The 25,700-nt window shown below is 32.3% G+C and overlaps 2 protein-coding genes across 9 annotated transcripts; one reads left to right on the forward strand and one right to left on the reverse strand.

Annotated features, from left to right (window-relative positions):
- The first annotated feature begins 3,477 nt into the window (after nucleotides 1–3,477).
- LOC100819392 (protein NRT1/ PTR FAMILY 6.3) lies at nucleotides 3,478–7,527 on the forward strand. The gene is made up of 5 exons (XM_003517379.5): nucleotides 3,478–3,718; nucleotides 3,886–4,063; nucleotides 4,176–4,215; nucleotides 4,434–4,984; nucleotides 6,449–7,527. The coding sequence occupies exons 1-5, from the start codon at nucleotides 3,604–3,606 to the stop codon at nucleotides 7,323–7,325; spliced, it is 1,761 nt and encodes a 586-aa protein (XP_003517427.1). The 5' UTR covers nucleotides 3,478–3,603; the 3' UTR covers nucleotides 7,326–7,527.
- Nucleotides 7,528–8,542: 1,015 nt separating this feature from the next.
- On the reverse strand, nucleotides 8,543–18,788 carry LOC100819924 (oxysterol-binding protein-related protein 2A). Of its 8 annotated transcripts, none has more exons than XM_014776727.3 (12): nucleotides 18,064–18,786; nucleotides 15,551–15,910; nucleotides 14,422–14,518; nucleotides 13,774–13,842; nucleotides 13,245–13,687; nucleotides 12,494–12,649; nucleotides 11,350–11,517; nucleotides 11,074–11,214; nucleotides 10,640–10,867; nucleotides 10,409–10,522; nucleotides 9,283–9,475; nucleotides 8,543–9,032 (listed from the first exon to the last, which is right to left on the reverse strand). In XM_014776727.3, the coding sequence occupies exons 1-11, from the start codon at nucleotides 18,481–18,483 to the stop codon at nucleotides 9,293–9,295; spliced, it is 2,379 nt and encodes a 792-aa protein (XP_014632213.1). In that variant the 5' UTR covers nucleotides 18,484–18,786; the 3' UTR covers nucleotides 8,543–9,032; nucleotides 9,283–9,292. The 8 variants fall into 8 exon arrangements, 7 of the variants coding, with proteins under 7 accessions (XP_014632213.1, XP_014632212.1, XP_025984711.1 ...); XM_014776726.3 differs by having other exon boundaries at nucleotides 15,551–15,913; XM_026128926.2 differs by lacking the exon at nucleotides 18,064–18,786 and adding an exon at nucleotides 16,186–16,676.
- Nucleotides 18,789–25,700: the final 6,912 nt, after the last annotated feature.

The following is a 25,700-nucleotide window of genomic DNA, read 5'->3' on the forward strand; positions in this document are numbered from 1 at the left end:
AAAAATTAATGAAGGATTAAAAGTTGTCAAAAATATTTTAAGGGATCAAAAATTATATTATGAAAATTTTGAATGACTAAAACTTTAATTAACCACAATTTTTTTTATAAAAAAGTAATACATGCTATGTTTGATATATTGAGGGACTAAAAGATTGTTTTCAGGATTTGAGGGAAAAAATATATTTTTTTTTGTACTGAGGAATAAATAACAAATTTTTAAATTTGAGATATTAAAAATATATTTGTGACAAAAAAATGTATGTATGAAGTAAAATGTGGAAATAAAATTGTAAATAATTAAAGTGAGAGAAATGCTATCGGACAACAATACTCTCTTTTTAATATTATATTTGTAATTTATTTTCAAGAGAAAGAATTATTAAAAGAGAAGTCTGAATATTAAGCAGACTGTTAGAAAGACAGAGAAAGAGTGTGGAAGAAAAAATGTTACTATATTTGTAAGTAACAAAATTCATATTAAAAAAATAATGAATATTAATAGAACAAAAATTAATTAAATTGAATTATAAAAAGTATATAACTCGAAACATTTTCCCTCTTATAACCTAATATTTTGGATTTAAATTATATTATATTTACAAAATTGGTTCTATTTAAACACATAAAATTAAAATAAAACACTGACAAAAAAAGAAAGAAAGAAATACTTTCCATGATTAAAATTCACGCATATGAAATTTAAACTATTTGCATGTAATCTTGATACGTATTAATGAAGAGGCTACAAATTCAGATTAGAATGATTTAATCTATAACTGAATCCTAGAAATATTATCTTTTTAACGTACCATGTAGTTCGTGTGTCCACATATATAATTTAATTTAAAAATCAGATACTGTCGTATAATATGGATAGAGCACGCTATAAGTTTCTAATGCTCGTTGATATTTTGTGTAGTGTCTTGGCGATTCAGTTTTTCATGTGTTGACAAAAAATGTCTTTTGACTTAAATGCAAAAATAATATGATATCAAATTTAAACTAAACTATATTAATGTGATATGCGCGAGGTTGTGTGAAAACTGGATTGGGAAAATATTTCTTCACAGCAATTTTTGACGCCTTCAAGAAAAACAATTAAAGTTCCTGTTAAAAGTCAAAGTGATTATATTTTGAAAATAAAAAATTTTAAGCACTCAGTCAACATCTTTGCTTATCAATAGTAAACAAGTAATTGTGCAATGACTAAAGCAAAACTGAAGAAAAAATGAAAGTAAAACTGTCCATTGGCTTCCCATCCTGCACTAAAGTTCAAATCAAAGTTATCTTAAAGTCAATACTTGCTCGACCTAGTATTTGTTAGCTAGGTATAAATTCACCCAGAGTCTAAAAAAAGGAAGTTAGCATCATTCCTTTTCCACCCACAAATGAGTCCCAAAATAATGTCAATCAAACTTCTTTTATTCCAATAAAATTGCTCCCTTTGTTTGGCTGTTCAAAAAAAAAATTGTCAATCAAATAGACCTTAGTTTAGTTTTTATTCCTCACTCAAAAACAGACAACAAGGAACTTAGCATCATTCCCTTTTCACCCACAAATGAGTCACAAATTAATGCCAATCAGATAGACCTTGGTTTAGTTTCTATTCCTCACTCAAAATCAGAAAACAAGGAAGCTAGCATCATTTAATTTCTTTTTCACCCACAAATGAGTCCCAAATAAATTCCAATCAAATGTTTAGTTTCTATTCTCACTGCAAATCAGAAAACCACAAACCGATCGAGTGGCAGCAATATTAACATTGCATGTGATAGGTAGAACTAAATTAGCAAGTTACTCTAAATTCTGCAAACATTTTGAACATTATGCAAAGAAGTTTCTCTATATTAAAGTACTGATCATGCAAGTCTTGAGAAGCGCATGCACAACATTCACACGCTCATCAGAATCATCATAATTTTTATGAAAACAACACAAGCTTGTATCATGGTTAGGCAAAAGGCCGCACAGAGCGTACAATATATATATATATATATATATATATATATATATATATATATATATATATATATATATAATGTATCCATAATATTCATTTTATTATTGTTAAAAGTATTCCTTTTGTTCATAATTATAAGATCTTTTTAATTAATTTACACCCTTAAAAAAATAATTAATTTAGTTAATTATATTAAACTTATCAATTATTTATATTATCATTTTTTTTATTTCTCCATTCACTTAATTGTTTCTCATTCATGTTTGAAAAGTGAATAATTAAGGGAGATAAGAAAAAAAATATATCTAGAAATTAAGAAAGAGATTTATAAGATGCAACAAATAAATTTTTGAAAAAAATATTATAATTAAAGATGGAAGGAGTATAAAATTTCAATGAGCCTGAGAACAGGAAAATAAGGAAGGAGGCTTTTTCCTTCTAAATAACAATGAAATAATGATCTCTACTGGATATCTTTAAATCAAGAACAATGATATTTTCCCACTCACTCGTTTTAAATACCTATTTAATACTCAATAAGTTTAAACAAATGAATCCAATCTTCCGTGCAAAACTTCATGCAGATTATCCATGTATTTATAATATGATAATGATAATGTGTTAATTAGTTTATTATTAGTTAATTTAGTTTATATGTTAACTGCTAACTTGCGTAATCTAGAGAAAATTGTCTTGTAGTGGTCCGGTTGGCCGAAAAAAGGTGTCTTGCCGAATTTACATGGACCAATTATGTATAATTTCTGGCCATTATATATGGACTACCAACTATTGCAGATTTAATGACGTAATTAATCATGAATTGAGAATCGTTGCTTTTGTAGCTTTCCTAAACTTATAAAACACTTAACTTTTCAATGAGACTCTTGTTTCATTTTTCTGATGGAGAAAAGGAAGTCTTATACGATTTCATATACTATGAACCATAACCAAAACTAAATTTCTATAAATTGATCTATTAGAGTTCCTATAAACTTCTAATAAATGGAATATTAATATTTAATCATTAAATTCATACGAACCTTAAAAGTTTACGAACTCACTAAAATTGACTACTTTAAAAATTTAGCCCGCCAAAATAAATAATCAATATAATTATTATTAAATATCATACATGTACTGCAGGAAATATATATAAATATATTCTTTTTTTAGAAATAACTTTTTATCAGATTTTATTTATTTTTTATTTTCTAACTGAAGTCCAAATTTATTAGAATCTCTTTCCCTGAGGGTTAATATATAAAAATATAAGTATATTCCACCATTCTTACAAAACAGAATAAATTGAACTACTAACAAACAATGCCCCAAATAAATACTCATAAGATAAAAACTAAAATAATTATTATGAAAATTTACTCTCAAACATCAAAGGGAATGAATGATCATGAGCATGAAATTATTGTTATATTGTCCTATGTCATGATTGAGATGTAATATTTTTCATATAATTCAGATGAAAGGGTGGCTAGACATAGGGTCAGAATTTGATTTTATAATAAACATTCACAAAGGCTGGTGGTGCTGTGGCCCTCATCCTACGCTGTATATAAAGGTCCAAACCGCATGCATTAGCAGCCAACTTCCCCTTGTTTGTATTGTAGCCTTCAACCCTTAATAATGAGCAGCCTCCCTACAACTCAAGGGAAACCCATCCCTGATGCCTCCGACTACAAGGGCCGCCCCGCCGAGCGGTCCAAAACTGGTGGCTGGACCGCATCCGCCATGATATTAGGTCCCACAACCTAACCGTACCTTATGTTTTATGCTCAAATCAATTTCTAAATATTAATATTTCTTCGTCTTCAATGATATTAATCTTCTTCAAGTGACTTGGGAAACAACGTATAGACGATATATTGGCATATTGTACGTTAATTTGTTTTTGCTTTTATATATCAGGAGGAGAAGTGATGGAGAGGTTGACAACACTAGGCATCGCGGTGAATTTGGTGACATATTTGACTGGGACCATGCATTTGGGTAATGCTGCCTCTGCCAACGTTGTAACCAACTTTTTGGGAACCTCCTTCATGCTCTGTCTGCTCGGTGGCTTCCTCGCCGATACTTTTCTCGGAAGGTCCGACATCTCAATTATTTTTTATTTTATTCAATTCATGTTACTGTGCCGTCACCATTGTATATGCCTCGTGAGTGTGTTCATTGGATTTTTCGTTTTCTTTTCTCCACAGATACCGCACCATCGCCATCTTCGCAGCCGTTCAAGCAACTGTAAGAACCATCGATCACAACTTTCTTATTCCAACCACAACTTAATTAGATGCAGTTCTTTAGCATTTCACTTCGAAAACATGTGTAATAAGTAATATCCGAAGTAATTAAAACTGCAATTCTGATTTGGAGAACAATTCAAAATATAAAAGTTTCTCTATTTGTTTTTTTTTTCTTTTTAGTTTCTATGTTGATGCGAATGTGTTATGTGTATATAGGGTGTTACAATATTGACGATATCAACCATAATTCCGAGCCTTCACCCTCCAAAGTGCAACGGAGACACCGTGCCTCCTTGCGTGAGAGCAAATGAGAAACAGTTAACGGCACTTTATTTGGCGCTTTATGTAACGGCTCTCGGCACCGGAGGTCTGAAATCGAGTGTTTCAGGGTTCGGTTCGGACCAGTTCGATGATTCGGACAACGACGAGAAGAAGCAGATGATAAAGTTCTTCAACTGGTTCTACTTCTTCGTGAGCATAGGGTCTCTGGCCGCAACCACGGTTCTTGTGTACGTACAAGACAACATAGGACGGGGTTGGGGTTATGGTATCTGCGCGGGTGCGATTGTGGTGGCGCTTCTCGTGTTCTTGTCGGGTACGAGGAAGTACCGTTTCAAGAAACGTGTGGGAAGTCCATTAACTCAGTTTGCGGAAGTGTTCGTGGCTGCTCTGAGGAAGAGGAACATGGAATTGCCCTCTGATTCATCATTGCTCTTTAATGACTACGACCCCAAGAAGCAGACACTGCCGCATAGCAAGCAGTTCCGGTAAAATTTATTTTCTCACCAATCACCATCTCTTGGTTTTTTTCGTTTATTCTTTCTTGTGATTCTTTGTGTGGATAGATGGATTGATAAATATTCCTGAATGATTCACTTTATTATTAAATTCATTAGCTGGAATTACCTCCTTGAGTAAGCTTTGACTTTAGAGTAATCATTCACCGATGATACATTATCAATCATTCTTTTAATTAAATTGTAGATTGATTGATGTTCAACTAAAGTTTAAGTAGCTCAATCTAAACTTTCTCTTTTGGTTTTAATAATAACTTTCAAAGAAACTATTTATATATATAATATTCTATTGTTCTGTGTAAGGTCTCGGTTGTCATTCCTTGTTAGCAAAAAGAAATATTTTTATCGAAGAAAATTATTTTCATACCAAAGAAAGGTGTATCTAACTTGAAGATGGGAAGAGAAAGGTGAGAGGGAAAGGGATAAAAAGTAATAAGCTGGTGATGTGATGAGTGTGAAGTGAGTTTCTATGAAAAAAACATTCTTATTTATTTACGTGTGTATGTGACAAGAATTTTTTTTTTATTCCCACTGGTAATAAAGGAGAATTGATAATTTTAGTAGTATTTTTATTATTTACTTAACTTGAAGAGGTTCTACGCTTTGGCCCACTGCTTTATATTGTCTTTTTACCGGTTTTAGATGCACGTATTTGGGCTATTTTTCCCGGACTGAGGAATTATTTTTATAAGTTATTTTACTTAAGCTAGTTAATATTTTAAAAAATTGTGCATACAATTTGACTTGGGCCAAAGAATCGACTAGGTGGGGATGTAGAGCCAGATTTGTCTTGGCTTATTTGCTCTGCGGTCTGGAAAGAAGTCCACTCCACGAGCTTGGAGCAGAAATAAATGTATGGTTTAGAATATTTTGGAATACTTGCTTTGGAATTTGTATAGTACTACTACCACATGAGGACGAGAAAGCACCTTTCTTTGTATTCTAATAATGGTCCATTAAAAATCGAGACCCTCTTACGACTCAGAGGAATCAGAATCCAATCAACCTACGTAAAAAGGCTATCTCCAAGTGAACATTCACATTCACGCGTCAATTCTTTTCTCACCTCTGCCTCTTAAACTCTGCCTCCTCTTACACAGACAAGACTATCTGTATGCTACACCTGCGCTCAACAACTAATGTTCCCTGTTCACGTTCATGTGATCTCTCTACTAATACTCACATTAGTTTTTATTTAAAACAGCTTCTTTGGTTTCTATATGAGTTTATGACTGTGACCCCACAAGCTTTTTGCCAAATTAAAACAAACAAAGTATTTTTAATCAAATCATACGCACAGGCACGACCAACTGGATTTAATTATGTATGAAATAAGTTACATTATTTGCATGAATGTTACTTAACTTGATTCTATTGACTTTGGTGTCGGCTCAAATATGAAATAATGAATATTTTAATTTGTTGATTGAACAGTTTCTTGGACAAAGCTGCAATCATGGATTCATCAGAATGCGGAGGTGGAATGAAGAGGAAGTGGTATCTTTGCAACTTAACAGACGTGGAAGAAGTGAAAATGGTACTAAGAATGCTACCCATATGGGCCACCACCATCATGTTTTGGACAATCCACGCTCAAATGACCACATTCTCGGTAGCACAAGCGACAACCATGGACCGTCACATAGGAAAAACATTTCAAATCCCCGCGGCATCAATGACCGTTTTCTTAATTGGAACCATTCTCCTAACTGTCCCCTTTTACGACCGTTTCATCGTTCCCGTGGCAAAGAAAGTGCTCAAGAACCCACATGGGTTCACCCCTTTGCAACGCATTGGAGTTGGTTTAGTACTCTCAGTGATTTCCATGGTGGTAGGAGCACTAATAGAAATAAAGAGACTAAGATATGCTCAATCGCATGGTTTGGTGGATAAGCCAGAAGCAAAGATCCCAATGACCGTGTTTTGGTTGATCCCACAAAACTTCATTGTGGGGGCAGGGGAGGCATTTATGTACATGGGGCAGTTGAACTTTTTCCTAAGAGAGTGTCCCAAAGGGATGAAAACAATGAGCACGGGATTGTTCTTGAGCACACTCTCTTTGGGGTTTTTCTTTAGCACCTTGCTAGTGTCTATAGTGAACAAAATGACAGCACATGGTAGGCCATGGCTCGCAGATAATCTTAACCAAGGGAGGCTCTATGACTTTTACTGGCTTCTGGCTATATTGAGTGCTATAAATGTGGTGTTATACTTGGTTTGTGCTAAGTGGTACGTCTACAAGGAGAAGAGGCTTGCTGATGAGGGCATTGTATTGGAAGAAACAGATGATGCTGCTTTCCATGGCCATTGAATCTTCTCCTACAAACCTTTTCTCTTTTTTTCTTTTCAAAATCCTCCTGCTTGTATCAAAATTTTAATCAAGTATTTCCACACGAAAAAGAAATGCCTAGCATCTGGTTACCATAAATAAGTTTGTAAGATGTAACCATTTTCTATGTGCTTATACTGTGAAAAAGAAAAGGCAAATAAGTTGAATTTTTTTATCCATATAATTATGAGGTCTAGTTTAGTTATGTTGCTTCATCAATCTGATTCATGTCTTAATCATACGCACATGTATCTTTCAAACGTGACAGAAAGTAAACATACAAAGTGATGGTGGGCGCTGACGAGCTTGTAGTAGTTCATTAGTTATCATTATCACTTCAGTCTTTGGGCCCGGCCTGCCATTTTGTGACCCAACAAAACTGACTACTTATCGAACTTTTTATCCCTTTTAAAAAAATGAAGTTGGGACAATTTAAATCACAATGCGGATTTTGAAAAATAGACCAAAATGGTTGAATTTGGGTTTATTTTTAAAAAGAATTTATCTTAATCTTCATCCTTAGTGATATTCTACTAAAAGATAATGTACACATATTGTCCGTGCCATGTTATGGTGATGAAAGTTTTTCAACTAATTAAAAAAGTTAAAAAGATAAACTACCTTAAAATGCTTTCAAACATATTCTCAAACCTCAATTTAAAATTTATACATGAAATAATATTGAACTTGATCCAATGCTTTCATTAATTATATTAAATTTAATTATTTCCATTGTGTTCTTGTTTTAGAAAAAAAAATCTCAAAAATCAATTTAATATTGTTTCCTTTAATTTTATAGTTTTTCTCAACAAGCCAATTTGATAAATTTGTTTTAGTTGTATTGAATTGAACTTACATTGATGAGAATGACACTCAATTATTATTAAGAATCTTAACTTTTAATAATTATTTTAAAAATCGTATCTAGAATGATTTGTAAACTAGTTAATAGTGATATAATTTTAGTGCTCAAATTTATTATTTAAGAATTAAAAAGGAAATTTTGAAAAATTACTTTAGTCCTCCAGATTTAATGTTTAGAGATTAAAAATATAAATTCTTTTAAAATTTAAGAGATTAAAATAATTTATCTTTTTTAAATTTGAGCGACCAAAATTAAATTCATCCCATATTTCAGGCACTAAAAATATTTAAGCAACGTATAATTGAAATTGATAATAAGAAAAAAAGGAGAAAGGTAAGAAATCCTCTCGTCATTTATTTATACTAAAAGGCAATAGCTAATAAATCAATAGCCTTTCGGGCTGAGTATAGCCATAACAGGATTAGGGGATCTTTCCTTAAATCAGCTAATACCCCCAAATAGTTACATACAAACAGAACAATGTAAAAATAAAAGGGCAAAATTATGACGCCGTGATCCAACGACTGTTCCTCGGCTGGGTTTTTCCTCATATATACGCACATCCAAACCAAGACCAAGTAACAATTTCAATTTCAGATTCCGCGCAAACCCCGGTTCCTAAGGTCAAGAAAATTACTACAGTAGTAGACATGGCGATGTAAGTCGTTTCAATTCACAAAGCAGCATCGAGAAACAAATGCTGCAAGTTAATTTTGCTACCCTTTCAATTGTTCATTGTTCCTATAACACCAACACACGGGCAATGCACAAAAAGCCTGTACCATGACTGCTTTAAGGATCCCGACATCAGCGTCTTCGCAAAGCTGTCAAAACAAACACATCACCATGCAACAATATTAAAGATAAACCTTTATGATCATTATCTGCATCAAATGAGTACGTCATTGTTACGATTTTTTATCACTCATGAACATATTGAGTTACAGGCTTACAGCTCAAGACCTACAAATGTGTCTGAGACACAGCAGACGTGCATTTGTGTAATTTTTTTAATGGAATATCCGTATGTAGTTCAACTAAATCAAGCAGCTGTGGAAAATATGTAAAGGTTACCTGAACCAAATTAAGAAGATGCACCTAACGGATCGGTAGAGTCTTCATTAAATTCACCAAATATATTCGGGCACCCGTCCCATCTTCCATGCTCTCTCGCCTCCCAATACCCACCAACGTATCGAAACGTTCCATTTTCACCTTCTCTTCGGAACCATCTAGGCTTCCAACCACTTTCTTGTATTTTCCTTGACTGTAGAATGTAGACATAAGAACCATATTGATCATCAATATAAACGAGAAGAAAGAAATACAATGATCATCAATTTATCATCGGTATACTAGGTAGATAATATTAGTAGAATACTAATTACAAGAGAAAAATCTGAGCACAAACAATGTCGCAACAAGTGGGATTAAAAAAGAACAAGATTTTTATATGCATACACCTACTTTTCCTTTTACCCTCCCAACTATTTTTTTTCTTTCAATTTCCCTCTTCATTTCCTATTATGTCACTTTGTATCTATTCTTCTTTATAAACACCAAAATGTGGTGTGTGTTTCTCATTTTCCAATAAATAAATGTTAACTCTGAATTAAATCAAATATTAAATAATACACATGACAAAAGGAAAGTTCATTTCAAAAATATTTGAAACAAACAGAACTGAATAAAAATTCTTATAGAAAAATTACAAAAAAAAAATGTCACAATTTTTACAAATAAACAGAACTTTGTATCTATTCTTCTTTTTTTTACAAATAATTACAAAAAAAATGTCACAATATTTTTATTTTCAATTACTTATATAAGAATTATTAAAAGTTTCCTATCCTTATACAAATCTTTAAAAATAGAAATAAAATAAAAAAATAATATGAAATTTTTGCAATCATCACAAGAACACAATGAAGCCGGAAATTTAATTTTTAAAACAAAACATACCCTAATAAATAAGAAAGAAAAGCAAACAACTTACGTTAGGCAACAAGCTATATATCATGACGGGGATACAATTTAATTAATATTAAGTACCTTCAAAATTGAACAAGTGATAACAATTTAAATAGATTCGTTGATAACCACAGGCCAGAAAACAGAACTCTAAACCCTCATGTATGTACCCCGAAAACTCCAAATACAAGGGGAACGAGAATGCGTGCTCATAGCAGAAAAGACGTACCATTCTCTGCCGCTTTTCCAACCTTTGTTTCTCCAAATTGGCCTTCTCGTATTCCCCATTCTCTAGATGCCGTTGATCTGGTCTGAGCCTGGAATCCGTGGGCGGGAGTTTCTCCTTTAATCCGTGATCAAATACCCGGGATCAGAAAAAGCTATAAACAACAATTAGAGACGACGCATATATAAGAAGTGGAATGCGTATCAAATAATGATCTAATACATCATTATATACCTTCAGTCCCGGAGTAAGCTCATTCAGAGTGATGGCAAATGGTGTCAAATTATACCGGGTGAGATTGGGAGATGGCATAGTCCTTTTCCACAACAAGGATGCGTTTGCTGAAGTGAAATCTTTAGGCTTGACATTTATATTACCACTCATATAATACATGTTGTCATCCCACTTGCCAAATAATGTGGCAACTCTTTTTCCCGTTACATCTTCGACAAATCCATGCACCTAATTGAACACGGCATACACACTGAATGAATGAGATTTTAACCAAAAGATGACTTAGCAGATAATGCTTTACTTTGGAATGTGGACACAGGCGAAAATTGATATAACCGAAGTTTAAGGAATAGAGAAGATAAATAGAATAATATAACGAACAGGTTGCAAAGCATAAAGGTTGTGACTTGTCACTAATAACCAATAACTCTTACCTGGCGAGGATTTCGATCAAGGATCGTCTGCTCTTTGAACTTGAGTCTGCATGAATATGTACGATTACCGCGTATATCCATGCTCCCATGATGATCACAGTATATTTTCCCAAGGATAAGATTATAGATCGTGGTGGTGACCTAATAGTAAAAACAACAACAATTATAACATTAATTTAGAGAGAATATATACGATCAATTTTATTAAAGGCAAGTCGCTAGCACAACCGGGCGAATTGGCGGAATGTTTATAGATAGTGATTTTACAATGCACACCTTGCTCCACTGAAATATTTCACCATCACTAAACTCTAGGGTCAGAACACCCACTGGGTCAAGCTGAATTGACCTTCCCCAAAACTTTGAATGGATGTTGCTGTCAGCCCAAAACTTCCATCCTCTACCTTCGCAGTGGCAGGCAATGAGAGTTGGATGGTGACTGACCTGTTTCACACATAATGTCAGCGAATATCGAATATATTGGCAGGCTGATGAATTGCACATATTAAGACTAGCTAGAGAAAAATACATACTAAGATCGAATTCCATGGAGATGTAATGTATGCCTATAAATTATCATGTATGAACAGCTGGAACTTGTAAAAATGCATGATGCATGGTTCTGGAACTTCCTAATTAGTAATAAATAAACTCAAGAAAGATAATGTATGCATTGAACTTCCTCATCATTGTTAACACCACCACAACTGAGCCTACAACAATATAAGAAATTTTATTTACTTCAATAAAGTTACAAAACCGAACCTTGGACCAAAAAGAAGAAAAAGATTAATAAAAGAATAACAAAGTCCACTTCTCAATATAAAGGCAAATTACACATATCTCCCCCAAGAGATGAGAGATGCTAATATAAATTGTTACCCTTGTATTTTTAAATATTACACTTCCCTCCCCCTATGAGATAAAAATGTGCTACAGTTATTTTAACGAAAATAAATCTTTAAGAGGTATGAGCATCTATAAACGACCCTCCTGGGAATATTTTTCCTCTCTCTACGACTAAGTATCACCCGCAGGCTGCAGCTAATTTTGAACACCCTACTATCAAACTTAGGGACTTCAGGAGACGAATTTAAGTTTTGTACACCTTTATTATGGGATTGGAGATTTCACTAAATTTCCATTTCATCTTTTACTGTCACATTGCGCGCTATGTAATTTAAGCAATCATCATTCAGTGGGAGTGTACTTTACCTTATAAGTAAATAAAATGCTTCACATTATACTATTCCAAGTTTTTAACTAATAAAAGTCTAATGAAATAATTTAATTTTTAGGAAAGTTTATCAATATTTGTTGAGCCCAAAAGATATCCAAAGTAAAATTCGACCTTATAACTTCTTAGCCTTTATAGATTCCAATCCTGTATTTCTGCTTCAATATATCACAAGGAACTAACCTTCTCGGAAAAGAAGCGAATTCCTTTGTCGGGGTAATCAGCTTCGTAGGTTTCTCCTAATAAAGGATTAAAGGGTTTACAATTACGACCTTCAGATGACGCATATCCGGAAACTGCAAAGGCAGCAACATAAAGTGCCCGAAGGAGACCGTTTCCCTGCAAAAATTATTCGAAGGGTAAGACTATCAAATACAATAATATTATCATTAATCCTTATACCACAAAATACTTAATTGTTACATACAAATTCATCGAATTTATTACGTTATGGTTATTTCACTGTCAAATTTATTATTTCAACTTTGAATCATATTATCGTCAAATTTTGCACAAAAAGAAAATGTAAACTAAGGGTGTGAGGTTGAATAAATGGAAAGTCAAGAATGAAAAGTGAAGCAGATATTATTTTCTACCTTCTCATCCTATGGTTGCACAGGCAAGTATAAAGTGATTTTATTTTCATACTATCCACCTACTCACTTTTTCCAGGCTCAATCAAGCACACTCCTACGGGAAAGATGAAAGTTTACTAAATGTTGCCACTTGTCAAACAACCCTAAAACATTTTCACGGGTAGAGTTGAAAAGAAAAGTCATAAAACTATCATGTCCCACTATACAATAAAAGATTTAGAGGCAAAGGAGTGCTTTTGAAAATGTGGGCATTCAACTTCAATACGAGTTTTAAATTTGTATTGATTACACTTCAACACAGGTGAGAGGCATAAACAAGAGCAAGATGTATATCTTACTGATTTTCCGTACTCATAAGCTTGATCCAGAAGATAAGAGTACTCCAAGTCCTCACAACATTTTTGTAGGGATGATATCGGCTCATTAAAGTATACCGGGAGACAAACTCTCGTTAGATCTTTTCCCACATTGTCCTTGATCATTGACCAAAGACTAACACCCTTCTCTTTCTCAACAGGATCTGGAAGCTTTTTTCGTCTTGCTAACTGAGGGTGCTTATAATTACACACCATTTTCTCAGGATGAATGTTCTCTGTATCAGTATATTGTGTGTTGGCCTCCCTACACCTGTCCACTTGATTCATAGCTTCTGCTGACTCACACTTGCAATCAGGCTCCGTAAAACACTCTCTAGTATCATAATATGAGATTTCATCTTCATCTGACACTTCCTCCATCTCTTGTTTCTCAATATCATCAGATGATTCAGTTGTACTACATTCTGAAACCCAAAAGTATACATGAAAATAATAGTACATCTTCATAAATAATGAAGGTTGCAGACAGATTCATTGTACACAAGTTTACCTAAAGACAAAGGACAAAATATTATTTCATACTTATCCACAGCGACAGTGCCCATGATCATTCCAGTATCTAGCAAAGTGTGATAAATGTACTCAGCATGTTTATGAAGTATAGTCTTTATTCTGGTTGAATGAATTAATAATTGAGCAAATCATCAATTCATGTCCTTCAAATTCACATATAAAATGCCTCCCAAATACATTAAAATCTATTAGAAGTCAACAGGTAGAGGCATATGAACTAGGATCCATCAAAAATATTAATTTACTCGAATCTTACAATGTATAGTTTACTAATAGCCATCAGGTTGATTGATTATATATATATATATATAAACCGTCATATGAACCCGAATCTAAAAGATGAAATAAAATAATGAAAGAAAAATTATATGAAGATGCTGGTAAAAATTCTATTGGTTGAATTAAAACTCTACAACTTGGAATAACAATATGATGCCAGCAATAACAATGATGATGCCAGCAATATTCCTCCTGTTCATATAAGACAGAACCATCGGTCCCTATGATAACTTTAAACACAACAAAGATTCCACATACAAGCACATGCTTATTACATCAAATAAGAAAGACAAAAGCCACAACATAGATATAAACAGAAAAACATTGATAATATATATAGAAATACCACTATATTTTCCACGTCCAAGACTTGAAAACTCATTCTTTGTTAATTGGTATTCACCATCGTGTATAGCAGAGGCCTCAGGCTCAGTATTAGCTGCCTGCTTATTATCGTCAATAGCAAATCAGTTCAGTCACATACGAATAAGAGCTTTCACATTGAGAAGATAAACATATACAGAAAACGGCATACTGAAATGATAATTGAATTGACATAAACCCGTGAATTACAATTACATTTTTTGGTGCGGGAAAGAGGGAAAAAACGATTGATGATGGCGTCAACCAATGTCAGCAGTGGCGTGACTCTTGTAAAAGACATTAGAGAAAATCCAAAAAAAAATGTCAAGAATGCATGACCACATGAACCAAACATGCCATGTGGTCTAGCAAAAAAAAAAAAAAACAAATTGACTTCGTTCTTGATTGTATGATAACAATAGCACTTCAGTTTGAATTATACCAACACAAGTGGTCAGATAATTTCACATAATGATCCTATAGCCACATTATCTTAAACATGTATCCATGTGCTTGACAGAACCAAGAACAAAGAAGCATAATAATGATGGAATAAAATATATAGACAGCAAAATTTAAAACTACATATATAAAATATTGAAACTTCACGCTCAAACATTTATTTAGAATAAAAAAGTAATACGCGTGACAAGACAACAGTCTCCTTACATATAAGATTATCTTCTAAAAAATAATTGATGTTAAAGGAGACTGAAAAGAAACCTTTAGATATATTTCAGCGAATATTTTATCAATCAAGCTAACTCAGTATTCTCTATTAAAAAAAAAAAAAAAAAAAGCTAACTCAGTAATCATTAATTACAAAAAATAAAAAAGGTTAACTCAGTATTCGTCCACCCAAGCAGACCCGGTCATAGATTAATAAAAAAAAAAGGGAGAAAAACTTTAGAAATCAAATGACATGGATCGTTAAATTATTGCACAATTAATAATTTACAGAATATTATGTTATCTTTCACCAAATTTAAAATGGTAAAGATGTTGTGGGAATAGTAAACTAATAAATATCCCGCAGTCCTTTAAGTATTAAAATGAACCCAATACAGGGCAAGATAGTGACAAGCATTCCAGAAAAAAGCACAAGAAATTACCTCTAACTGCCTTATTGTATCGAGCAAATTAGATCGCTCTTGACAAAGAACTTCAAGCTGTCCTTGCATTTCGGAGAACTCTGAGAGCATGATTTGCTCGCACTCTTTTACAAGGTTCTCACCGGTACCCTCTTCAAGCAAGCGTGTCTTAAGCCTCTCGGTTGACAAGGATATATCATTGGGTGCAAGCAAGAGATGATCATTGAGTGGTTGAAGAGGATACAGGCCACGTGTTGAAACCAAGGCTTGTATCCACGCCACGCGATCTTTCCTTGAATCAGTTCTCAGATGGAGGGTCTTCGTTGCTGTAAATATATAGAAACGCCGATCATCTGACTTGCTCTCTCTAAACGACGAAATCTGCTAAACATTCACGCAATGTAACTTCAATTTCAATGCACGAAGAAACTCACTCTAACCAAGTTTGTTTTTCGTTGAAAAAGAATAATTAAAAGGAACAGGATTTATAGATAACAAATGAAATTAAAACTAATAATAATAATGACATAACAAATACTACCAAATTTGTACGAAAAAGAAAAATAGTGATACTCTTGTTCATTATTAAAAGGAAAAAAGAAATAGTATTAGAGTAACGAAGCAGCACAGCAACAAAATTTATGCGGAGAGCCCACCTTGACAGCACGTTGATACAAAGAAAAAACGGGGATAAGCTTCCCAAGAAGGCACACGGACACAATAAACAAGAATAAAAATTAAGGCCACCCCCTACCACCTCAATCAAAAAACCCCAACATTTTGTAGTTAACGAAAGACGCTTAGCAATAATCAGAACACGCGGAACACACAGGCCCCCCAGGTTTTCGATCGCCAAACCAAATGTACTATGTCGATATTATTATGATATAAACATATAGTTTGAATGAATAGGAAGAGTAGAATACTAGAATGACTCAGGTAATATTGTAAAACATGATTTATTGTCTCTTACTTTCTTTCTTTGATTTCTCTTTTTATGTGGGAGAAGTGGGCTGGCTTTTTTATTTTTTTTAATCTTAAACAGCAATAGGAGCATACTAGTTTCCCAATTTACTTAAAATATGATCATTAAAAAGACAAATAACAAAAACAAACCACTCGAGAGTTGAAAAGATAATACCCCACCAAAATGTTGCCTAGTCCAACATACGTGTTCTCCTTTTATCTTTTTTTTTTTCTTCAGAAAATATGCTTCGTATTTGGATAAGAGCAATAACTGAAAAGACTCTTTACCATTTGATAAGGTTGCTTAAAGTAAGGTCTGAGCCATTCCAACTTACAAAGCTAAACGCACGCCAGTCCAAGATCCCTAATTAACTGCCGTTGGATCACCGCACTGTCTAACATTTGTTTTTATTTTTTTTTTCCTACTCCACGATAGTACTATATTGTATGTAATAAGGATAACTCCTTCAAGTCTAGTATTACCGTTAAGGCAAGCAAAGAAAAGCCAAAAAGTATGCCACCGTCGCTTTTTCTCTCTCCCCAAACCCAAATGTTTACAAGATACAGGAACATGATTTGGGGAAAGTGGGAAGGAAGAGCAACCCAAAAACAATGCAAGACAAGAGAAAGACGTACGGCGAAAAAATAGTGAAAAAGAAAGAAAATAAGGGGAAAAGGGCCAAAAAAATAATTTACTGGTAACAGGAAGGGCTTCAAAGATAGCCGGTGTATTTAGTGCTTCATATTTTAAAGCTGAAATGGTAAACGAGTTAAGGTAGGATTGGCAGAAAAACGGGTGCCAAGAGGAAGCAATACTAATTAATAAGTGCAGAGCTGAAACGAAGAAATGCTTCCAGCAACGACCAATGGCAATGCAGCGATGATGTGACCGCAAGTTAATGCCTAGGGCTAGACGTAGCCTACCGTACCCACCTCGGCCACCTGTTGATGTGACCCACTCTACATTAACAACCAGTTATTAAACTTAGAAACACCAATTTTCAATTTCAAATCGCGCATCCGTCCTCTCCGCTTCCGCTTAGAATCTCTTCAAATTAATTTTTCGGATAATTAAATTAAAATAAATACAGATTAGTATTCTTAATTGCGATTTGCGCACCCAAACTCAGCCACGAGCAAGAGAAAACCTAGTCACAGCGAACAATGGCTGAAACCCGCGGGTTTCCACACTACTGCTCGAACAGAAAAAAGTTCCCTTAGTGCCAGAAGAAAAATCAGGTTCAGGTGGATGATTTTCATTTAGCCGGAACCAAAGAACGAATACATGAATCTTTGCAATAATCACTAATCATGTCACCAAAAATTAAATTACCAATAAATAACATTTTAGCATATTTGAAATCGAAAACGAAATGTTATGAACTTATTATTGTTTCCTAACGCTAACTCGGAGCGAGCTAGTGCTGGAAAAACAGTATAACTGAGGAGTCAGATAACACCACCAACGCCTGCGATGATCCTTTATTAATTTCCTGAATCGATAAAATTAGATAATAGAGCAAAGCAAAATCAACAAGCTCGTTATGCGTAGGTAAATATAGAGGTACCTTGAGATGGACTACGCCAGAAGAAGAAGAAGAAGAAGCTTTGCGATGCTTCCGTCGCGTGACGGTGGCGGCGCTGTCCACTCGTGCTAGACGGTTGGTGGAAATCTCTCCGATGAGGCGAACGTCGTCGGATGGAGTGAGGAGGTTGAGATTCTCCGGACAGCGGATCTTGGCGTAGGAGAGAACGCCATTCCGCAAGAGGAACCAGCGGGATCTCCAGCCTTTGCCGTAATTGGTCCACTTGTAGAGAACGCCGGCGACGGTGGTCTCCGATCCCTGAGCGGCATTGCCGTGAGATCCAGCCGCCGGAAGGCTCCTGGTTCGGAAAAGCGCCGCCGGCTCCCGCTCCGGCGAATATTTGCCGATTCCGGGACTCTCGAGGGAGATACAGCACAGCGGGTGCATCTCTTTCACTCGCATTTTTCTCTTCCTCACAAAATATTTCTTCCTAATTTACGCTCCTTTTTTATTATTTTAATGTGACGGTTTTACTAACGCTGAAAAAATATTCTAATTATTTTCTTCATTGATTCCGTGCTCTCAAACCGAGTGAGGTTGGAATAAGAAGGAACTGAGACGGAGAATTAAAAGGACTTGGAAGGAGGTTGAGTGATGGATACATTAATGTAGAAAAAAAGAGTGCAAATGAAAATGGCTTAGAATTTTATTTTTAGAAAAAATGATATTAGTATATGCAAATGAATAAATTAATGTGTAGGAAGAGGGGATAGCCGGCGGGTATATATACAAGTTAGATTAGGCAAAGGCGACGAGAAAGGGGCACAGTTGTAATAAAGTGAAAATACAAGGGTTTTAAATTGGAAAGAGAGACTCGTCGCTAGTCTTTAAGTCTTTACTTGTTTTTTTCCTTACATTTTGGACTCTTTGTAGGAGAGAAAAAGAAAAAAAAAAAAAAAAAAAAATATATATATATATATATATATATATATATATATATATATATATATATATATTTGTTTCAATAAGGTTAGAAAATCTAGAAGCTGCGAACTGCACCACAACTCCGGTGAGGGGCGGATCTGTATCTAATCAAGTGTAGATAAATGTAACTCTTCATTTCAATGAAATCACCTATATTTATGTTAAAATCTTATATTTTATATCTTAATTTTGTATGCATGCATTCTCTCACTCACATGAAGATAAATAAATGTATTTCTTTGTTTTAATATTTTTATTTTTTATTTTTATGTGTTTGAATTCATTATTTTTTATCTCACTTTTCTTATATATTTATTATTAATTTATGTATATATTGATTTATTAGATATTTTTTTAAAATAAATTGCTCCACTAGCTTCAGATTCTAGATGAGCCGCTGACACCCGTCCCCAACCCCAACCTAAGGGAACGTTTGGTTTGATTATTTTCTGTTTTCATTTTCACTAAAAATAGAAAATGGTGATAAAAATGCGTTTGGTTGGATTTTTAAAAACATTTTCAATAAAAATATCTTCTCAAACGAATCAAAAATTGAAAACAATAAAATCTCATTTTCAGTTAAAATCAGAAGTTCATTTTGGATAAAATGAAAACGCGGTGACAAATAATGTAATTTTAAGTCAATCTAAAAATACATTTCCTTTTAAAAATGCATTTTCAGGGTTTTTATTTCTTAGAAGTAGAAAACAAAAAGTCAAACCAAATATGTTTTCAGAATTTTAATTTTTTGAAAATAAAAACAGTTTTCAAAAAATGAAAACAGAAAATAAAATCAAAAAATAAAAATACAAACCAAACACACCCTAAGATATCTAGATCTTATATTCAGAATTTCAGATAATGGACATAAATACTTAATTTGATCATGGAATCTTGACATAGTAGCAACATGATTTATTTATTTATTTAATATGATAGACCTGTTTTTGACATTAGTAATAGAGTTTTTTAATCATTAATTATCACTTATAATGTAAAATAATTTTACCCTTTTATTTAATTATAAATTATTGTTAATATTTTTTTATAAAAAAATCCTTATAAAAATATTTTTTTAGTCTCAGTCCTTACTATTTTATTTTATTTTTTATAATATGTATATTATTTGTTGTTAGTCCTTATCAAATATTTTTTAAATAGATTAATTCAAAATGAACAAAATATTATAAGAAATAAAATAAATATAGATATATTAGAGGACTAAAAAAAAATGGACCAAAACCAAAAAAAAATTATAAGAAATATTTTGAAAAAAAATTGTAAGGACAAAAAAACAGAATATTATATAAATTTAAACTATATTCAAGTCATAAAAAATTATAAATTAAAGAATTTACAATCTTTTTTATTTTTGGTAAGTTTTTTAGATGAGTTCAATAATATCCCAAGGTCCAATTTCATATGGTGGTGTTTTTTTTTTTCTTTTGTTGAATAATTTCATATGGTGGTGACACTATAAAAGTTTTTATTATAGGTTGGTTAGCTTTTTATTATGTATAGATTTAGTTTCTATAAGTTAACACTTTTTTTTTTTGTTTTCTGTAAGTCTTTTTTCAAAATTAAAGTCAATTAACTCGGTCTTTCATCTATTTTTATAAGATAATATCTTTAATAATTTTATATGACACGTTAAGTGAATGGTTGAAACCAATACAAGTATTCATGTTATATGAACTTTTTTTTAAAGGACATGTTACAGGAATTAATTTGATACATATGAGAACAAATTTGATTAACACCGGTGTTTCTTAAGATTAAAAAAATAAAAAACATTTAATTAACTTCTCATTTTTTTTTCTCTATTCTATTGTAACTTACAATTCAAGTTTTGTTTTGTTTTGTCATCTTTTACCATTTGTAATTTTTTTTAATATGTTTGGGTATTCTTTAAAATCATGATAACTACCCTAAAATCAGTGTCATCATCGTAATTTTTCTAAAACAACTATTTTTTACTTTACATTTATCATAATTTTATAATTGATTTTTTTTTCTCACCTGCCATCCCAAACATGTTATTCGTCCATGGTGCATTTGTTTTGTTTACATCTTTAGCTTTGTTGATGGCTCGTTAAACCAATGACAATTTGAAAGACCTCTCTCTTAAAATAATATTTTTTGGTAAAGTGGAGAGAGTATAGTTGAATACACAAGGAATGGTTAAACTTTATTTCTCTTACAAAAAAATTTAAAAAATAAGAAATAAGAAAAAGAAAAAGCCCTTTAGTATGCAATGATATTAACCATTAAGAGAAAATTGAAATTAAATAAAAAGAAAAAAAAATTGTTATAAAAATGGATTGAAATTCAGTGATAAAAAATACACTATAGCCCCTAAGGTATATTTTTTTTTTATAATTTTCTAGTTTGTTCCTTGGTTCAAAAAATACACTATAGCCCAAGGTATATTTTTTGTTATAATTTTTTAGGTTGTTCCTTGGTTCAAAAAAATTTATATGATATGAATCATAAATAATCTTATTTCTCAAATATATGATCAATAATTTAATCCTTGATTCGTACATACCAAAAAATATATATATGTGTGATAGATAATCCTAAACAAATTCTTAATTTAACCTACCAACAACATTAGGTTTTAGATGGACTTAATTCTATCATCCTCATGTATCGATCTATTGTGACGGCTCTTCATTCATTTCTTGAGCATCATTGGGATCTCAATTTTCAACCATACTCTAAGAGAGGGGAATGCTTGTGTTGATTGGTTGGCAAATTAAAGGTTGGAGGCTTGGAGCAAAATCTCAGATTTCGTTTACTTTTATGTTTGTCCCACATCTATGCATCGATCTGTTTCTATTAGCAGATGCCGTGGGATTGCTTTTATTCGACTGTATAGTTCAGTTTTTTTTTTTTTTTTTAATTTTATACTCATCAAATAACGGTTCACATTCATCACTTAAACACTAGATTTACCAAAAACCAAATAGAGTCTTAATCAATTAACTTAAACACTTATAAATAATAATGTAATTATTCATTTATTCAAAGTTTAAAGTGAGAGAAAGTTCCTGAAAAATGCGACAGGTTTTTATTTTTATTTTTTTCGGTGAGATGAAGTTATTTCTTTTAAAAAATAAAGAAGATCGTTAAAATTATAAAATCATTAGATAAAAAAGTAAGACTTTTAACTTAGGCCTGCCCGCTCCGGTTAACTACGCCTTAGCTATATCTTTTCTGTTCAATTTATTAGTTTACAATTACAGAAAGGCGTGATGCAGAATCGCGAAATGGAAATAGGATGCTTGGCTTAATCTAATTTAAGGGAAAACGTCAATGTACACACCATGTTTGAGTATATTTGTGCAAGGAAGATAGATACAGAGTAAAATAAACAAAAGCAGCGAAAGTGGTAATTACAATTGAAATAATGAGAAATGAAGAGAGAAATAAAAATAAAAAAAGAAATGAAAGATTAAAATATAATAATAATAATTAATCAACAATGTTCACTAGCTCCTAATATAATTTGATCTTTCGTTGCAATCTGCATGCAAGTGCAAAGGATGGTCCTCGCCAAATAGTTCAAAAGTACCTATGATGATGCGCGTCTGGTATTTGTTATTTGTGTGTGTATTGGTTTGGAGTCCATCTATATTATTCAAATATATATTGTACTAGAACATATGGTCAAGGCTTTTCTTACGTAAAACTCGCCACTAGTAGCAATTCAAATACTGACTCAAAGCTCTAGCAGATATAGCTAGGCACATAGCTTACAGTAATACATAGTCCCTTAAATAAACATAGGGTCGTCAAAAGTTCTACTTTTAGGCCTGGATATAGCTGGAGTCACCTTGCTACATGCATATGCCTATGGTAGTGGAAATTGGAAGCGATTTTCTTCTAAGTACTCATTTATGGCAGCTAAGCGAAAAAGTTGTCGAATAAGGAAGTGAACGGTTATTGAAAATGGATGGATTTTTTAAAATGAGAAAACCGCCAGTATGTAAGTGTCTACTGTTTCTTTGTCACAAGAAGAAAAAAGCGTAATGTGGAAAAATAATGCAAATTAAAATAACATATCATTACTCATTTATCAACTCATATGGTTAAAGCATTGTTTGAGATACTGCTTTATCGGAAGAAAATAAAAATGAATACTGCGTGACACTAGCGAGGCACGGCACCAATGGTGGTCGGAAATTCAATTGTAAACATGAAAGAATAAGTATTTTTGATAGAGATCATACGTGTCCTTCGTAGAAACAGACAGCTCTTCTCAAGTAGTGTCCTTTGTAGAGACAGACAGCTTTGCTCAACTAGGATAAGAGAAAGGGACGCTATAAGTGATACTTAACAAAATTTCTCCTTTTAAATATTTAATCAATTGTATATTATAATTTAAAACTTAAGTTTGCAGTCACTTATTAATTAAATTGAAATAATACTATGTTCAACAATCAACATGGTCAATGTTACACACACAAAAATATAAATAATATCTATTTGTTTATCATATCATTTAATTCAACATGATTGATAATTCAACATGCTCAATATTTGAACTAGTAGTAATATAAGGTGAATTTGTTTAAATTATTTTAAAAAATTAATAAACAAATATGTTTCACTTCTTAAGATAAATATAAATTTAATGATTTTTCAAGCTGAAATAATTTAGACAAATATACAGTACTAAAAAAAATACAGGATTATTTATTTTATTAAAATATATTTTTAATAAATAAGCTTAAATAAATTAACTCATATATGTATTTTTCTTTTAGCTCTTTTATTTTATTTTTAAAAATATATTTGTTTATCATATCATTAATTTATTTCACCTATTTGTTTTTTCTCTACTCCTATCTATTTTCTCTTTCATTCCCTTCACATACAACTCATTTGAGGGACAAACATGAAATTGGAGAAAACAAATCAAGTAAAAAACGCTTACTCCAAAAAATAATAGTGTCATCTCTTTGTGAGACCAAAACTATCTACTTATCACTATGCCATGTGTTAGTATTAAGGAGGCTTAATGCCCAGGCCATTCCATGTGTTTGGCCCCACTACCAATTAAGGCTCGTGAGATAGTTAGTCCCAATCACAAGTCTTTTCTTTGCACCCTGTCATGATGATGCTCTAAAACAAAAGGCAGATACAATTAGCTACGAGTCTCACACAATAAGAAAGCCTTTAACTTTGTGACCTTGTCAATCCAAATCCTTATTTTCTATTGTTTATCTAGTGTTGGTCCATGCAAATGTAGTATATTGATAATTTGATGCTATATCATATCAACTTTATAAATAATCTTTTTTCCTCATTCTTTCTGAAGGGTTCTGGCACTGATTACACGGGGGATTGCTTTGTTTTTGTTTTATTCAACCGATAATGAGATACTGATTTGCCAAAAACCTTTTTCTTTTTTGTTTGATTGTTTAGCTTTGTTTAACAAGCTTGGAAACTGGAAAGGCATTTTTAGGGGAATAGAAACTGGGGATCCCACATGCTCATGCGTTAAAAGGAGCAGAGAACGCCTTGACATAAGGATTAATAAATGATGATTCCATCATGCATTTAAATATAAATTTCTCTTTCATAAAACTTTTTATAATTTACATTTCTTTCAATCTCTTCATCATATCACATGTTTTATTATACATTATTTATTTATATTGTTTTATGATGGAAAAAATATGTAAATTTAAGATGCAAATGCAATTTCTCTCTCTAGATATCCTCTCTACACAACTCTATTAATTAATCTATTTAATTCTATAGCGTGTCATTTTCAAAATAAACAATACATTTGTTACGTCTTGATAAAATCTTATTCACTTTAATTATTATTTGATCAAATTTTCATTGCATAAAATGTGGCATTATAGATGCTTTAAAAAAATGTAACATTATACATAAACCATATCATATAGTGTATCGTATATACCAGTTTAACAAAAAGTTGCCAATATTTTGTGCAAAGCCGATACTTAACTTGTCTTCATTTATCAAATAAAAAGAGTAAAAGCATCTGAAATATAAGATTAACTTTACAAATGAAATCAATTACTCATAAACTCACACACTCTAGATCCAAAATTACATAAAAATGGCAAGTTTATACGTATTTATCTTAGGAGAATTTTCCATAAGTGAGACACACGCTAACTTTTAAATAAATATTAAAAAAACGGTGAAAGTTGTATAATTGGTTGAAGCCCATTGTGTATCTTTAAAGAGATTTATCGATGTGTAGCAGAGGCACGAATTAAGAAGGCTATACAATTGTAACGTGAAAGATTTAAAAAAAAAATGGCACAATAATTGAGAAGAAGAAAAACAGGGGTTCTCGACAGATGATTTGGTAGAGTAAACGTGCTTTGTTTCGGTTAAAATTTTAGTAGTTATTTTCATCAGAAATCTTTTTATTTTGATGGAGTATGTCGTTTTGATCAGAAAGCTTTTTATTTTGATATATTTTGTTGGTGGTTTTGCCTTGTTAATTTGTTGTCTGTGTTAGGTATTCATTATTGGATTTTATTATATCGGTTTCTACTTCTGTGATGGTGTTTTAGATGGTCTATTGATTTCTATTGAAGTTAGGAGGATTCTATTAGTGTGTTCGTTATTTTACACAATGAATGAAAGATTTTCTAGAATAGGTCCACGTTTTTATTCTTTCCCGTCAAGGAAAATATTCTATG

Source organism: Glycine max, chromosome 1, assembly GCF_000004515.6.
Source record: "Glycine max cultivar Williams 82 chromosome 1, Glycine_max_v4.0, whole genome shotgun sequence".
Classification (NCBI taxonomy): Eukaryota; Viridiplantae; Streptophyta; class Magnoliopsida; order Fabales; family Fabaceae; genus Glycine; species Glycine max.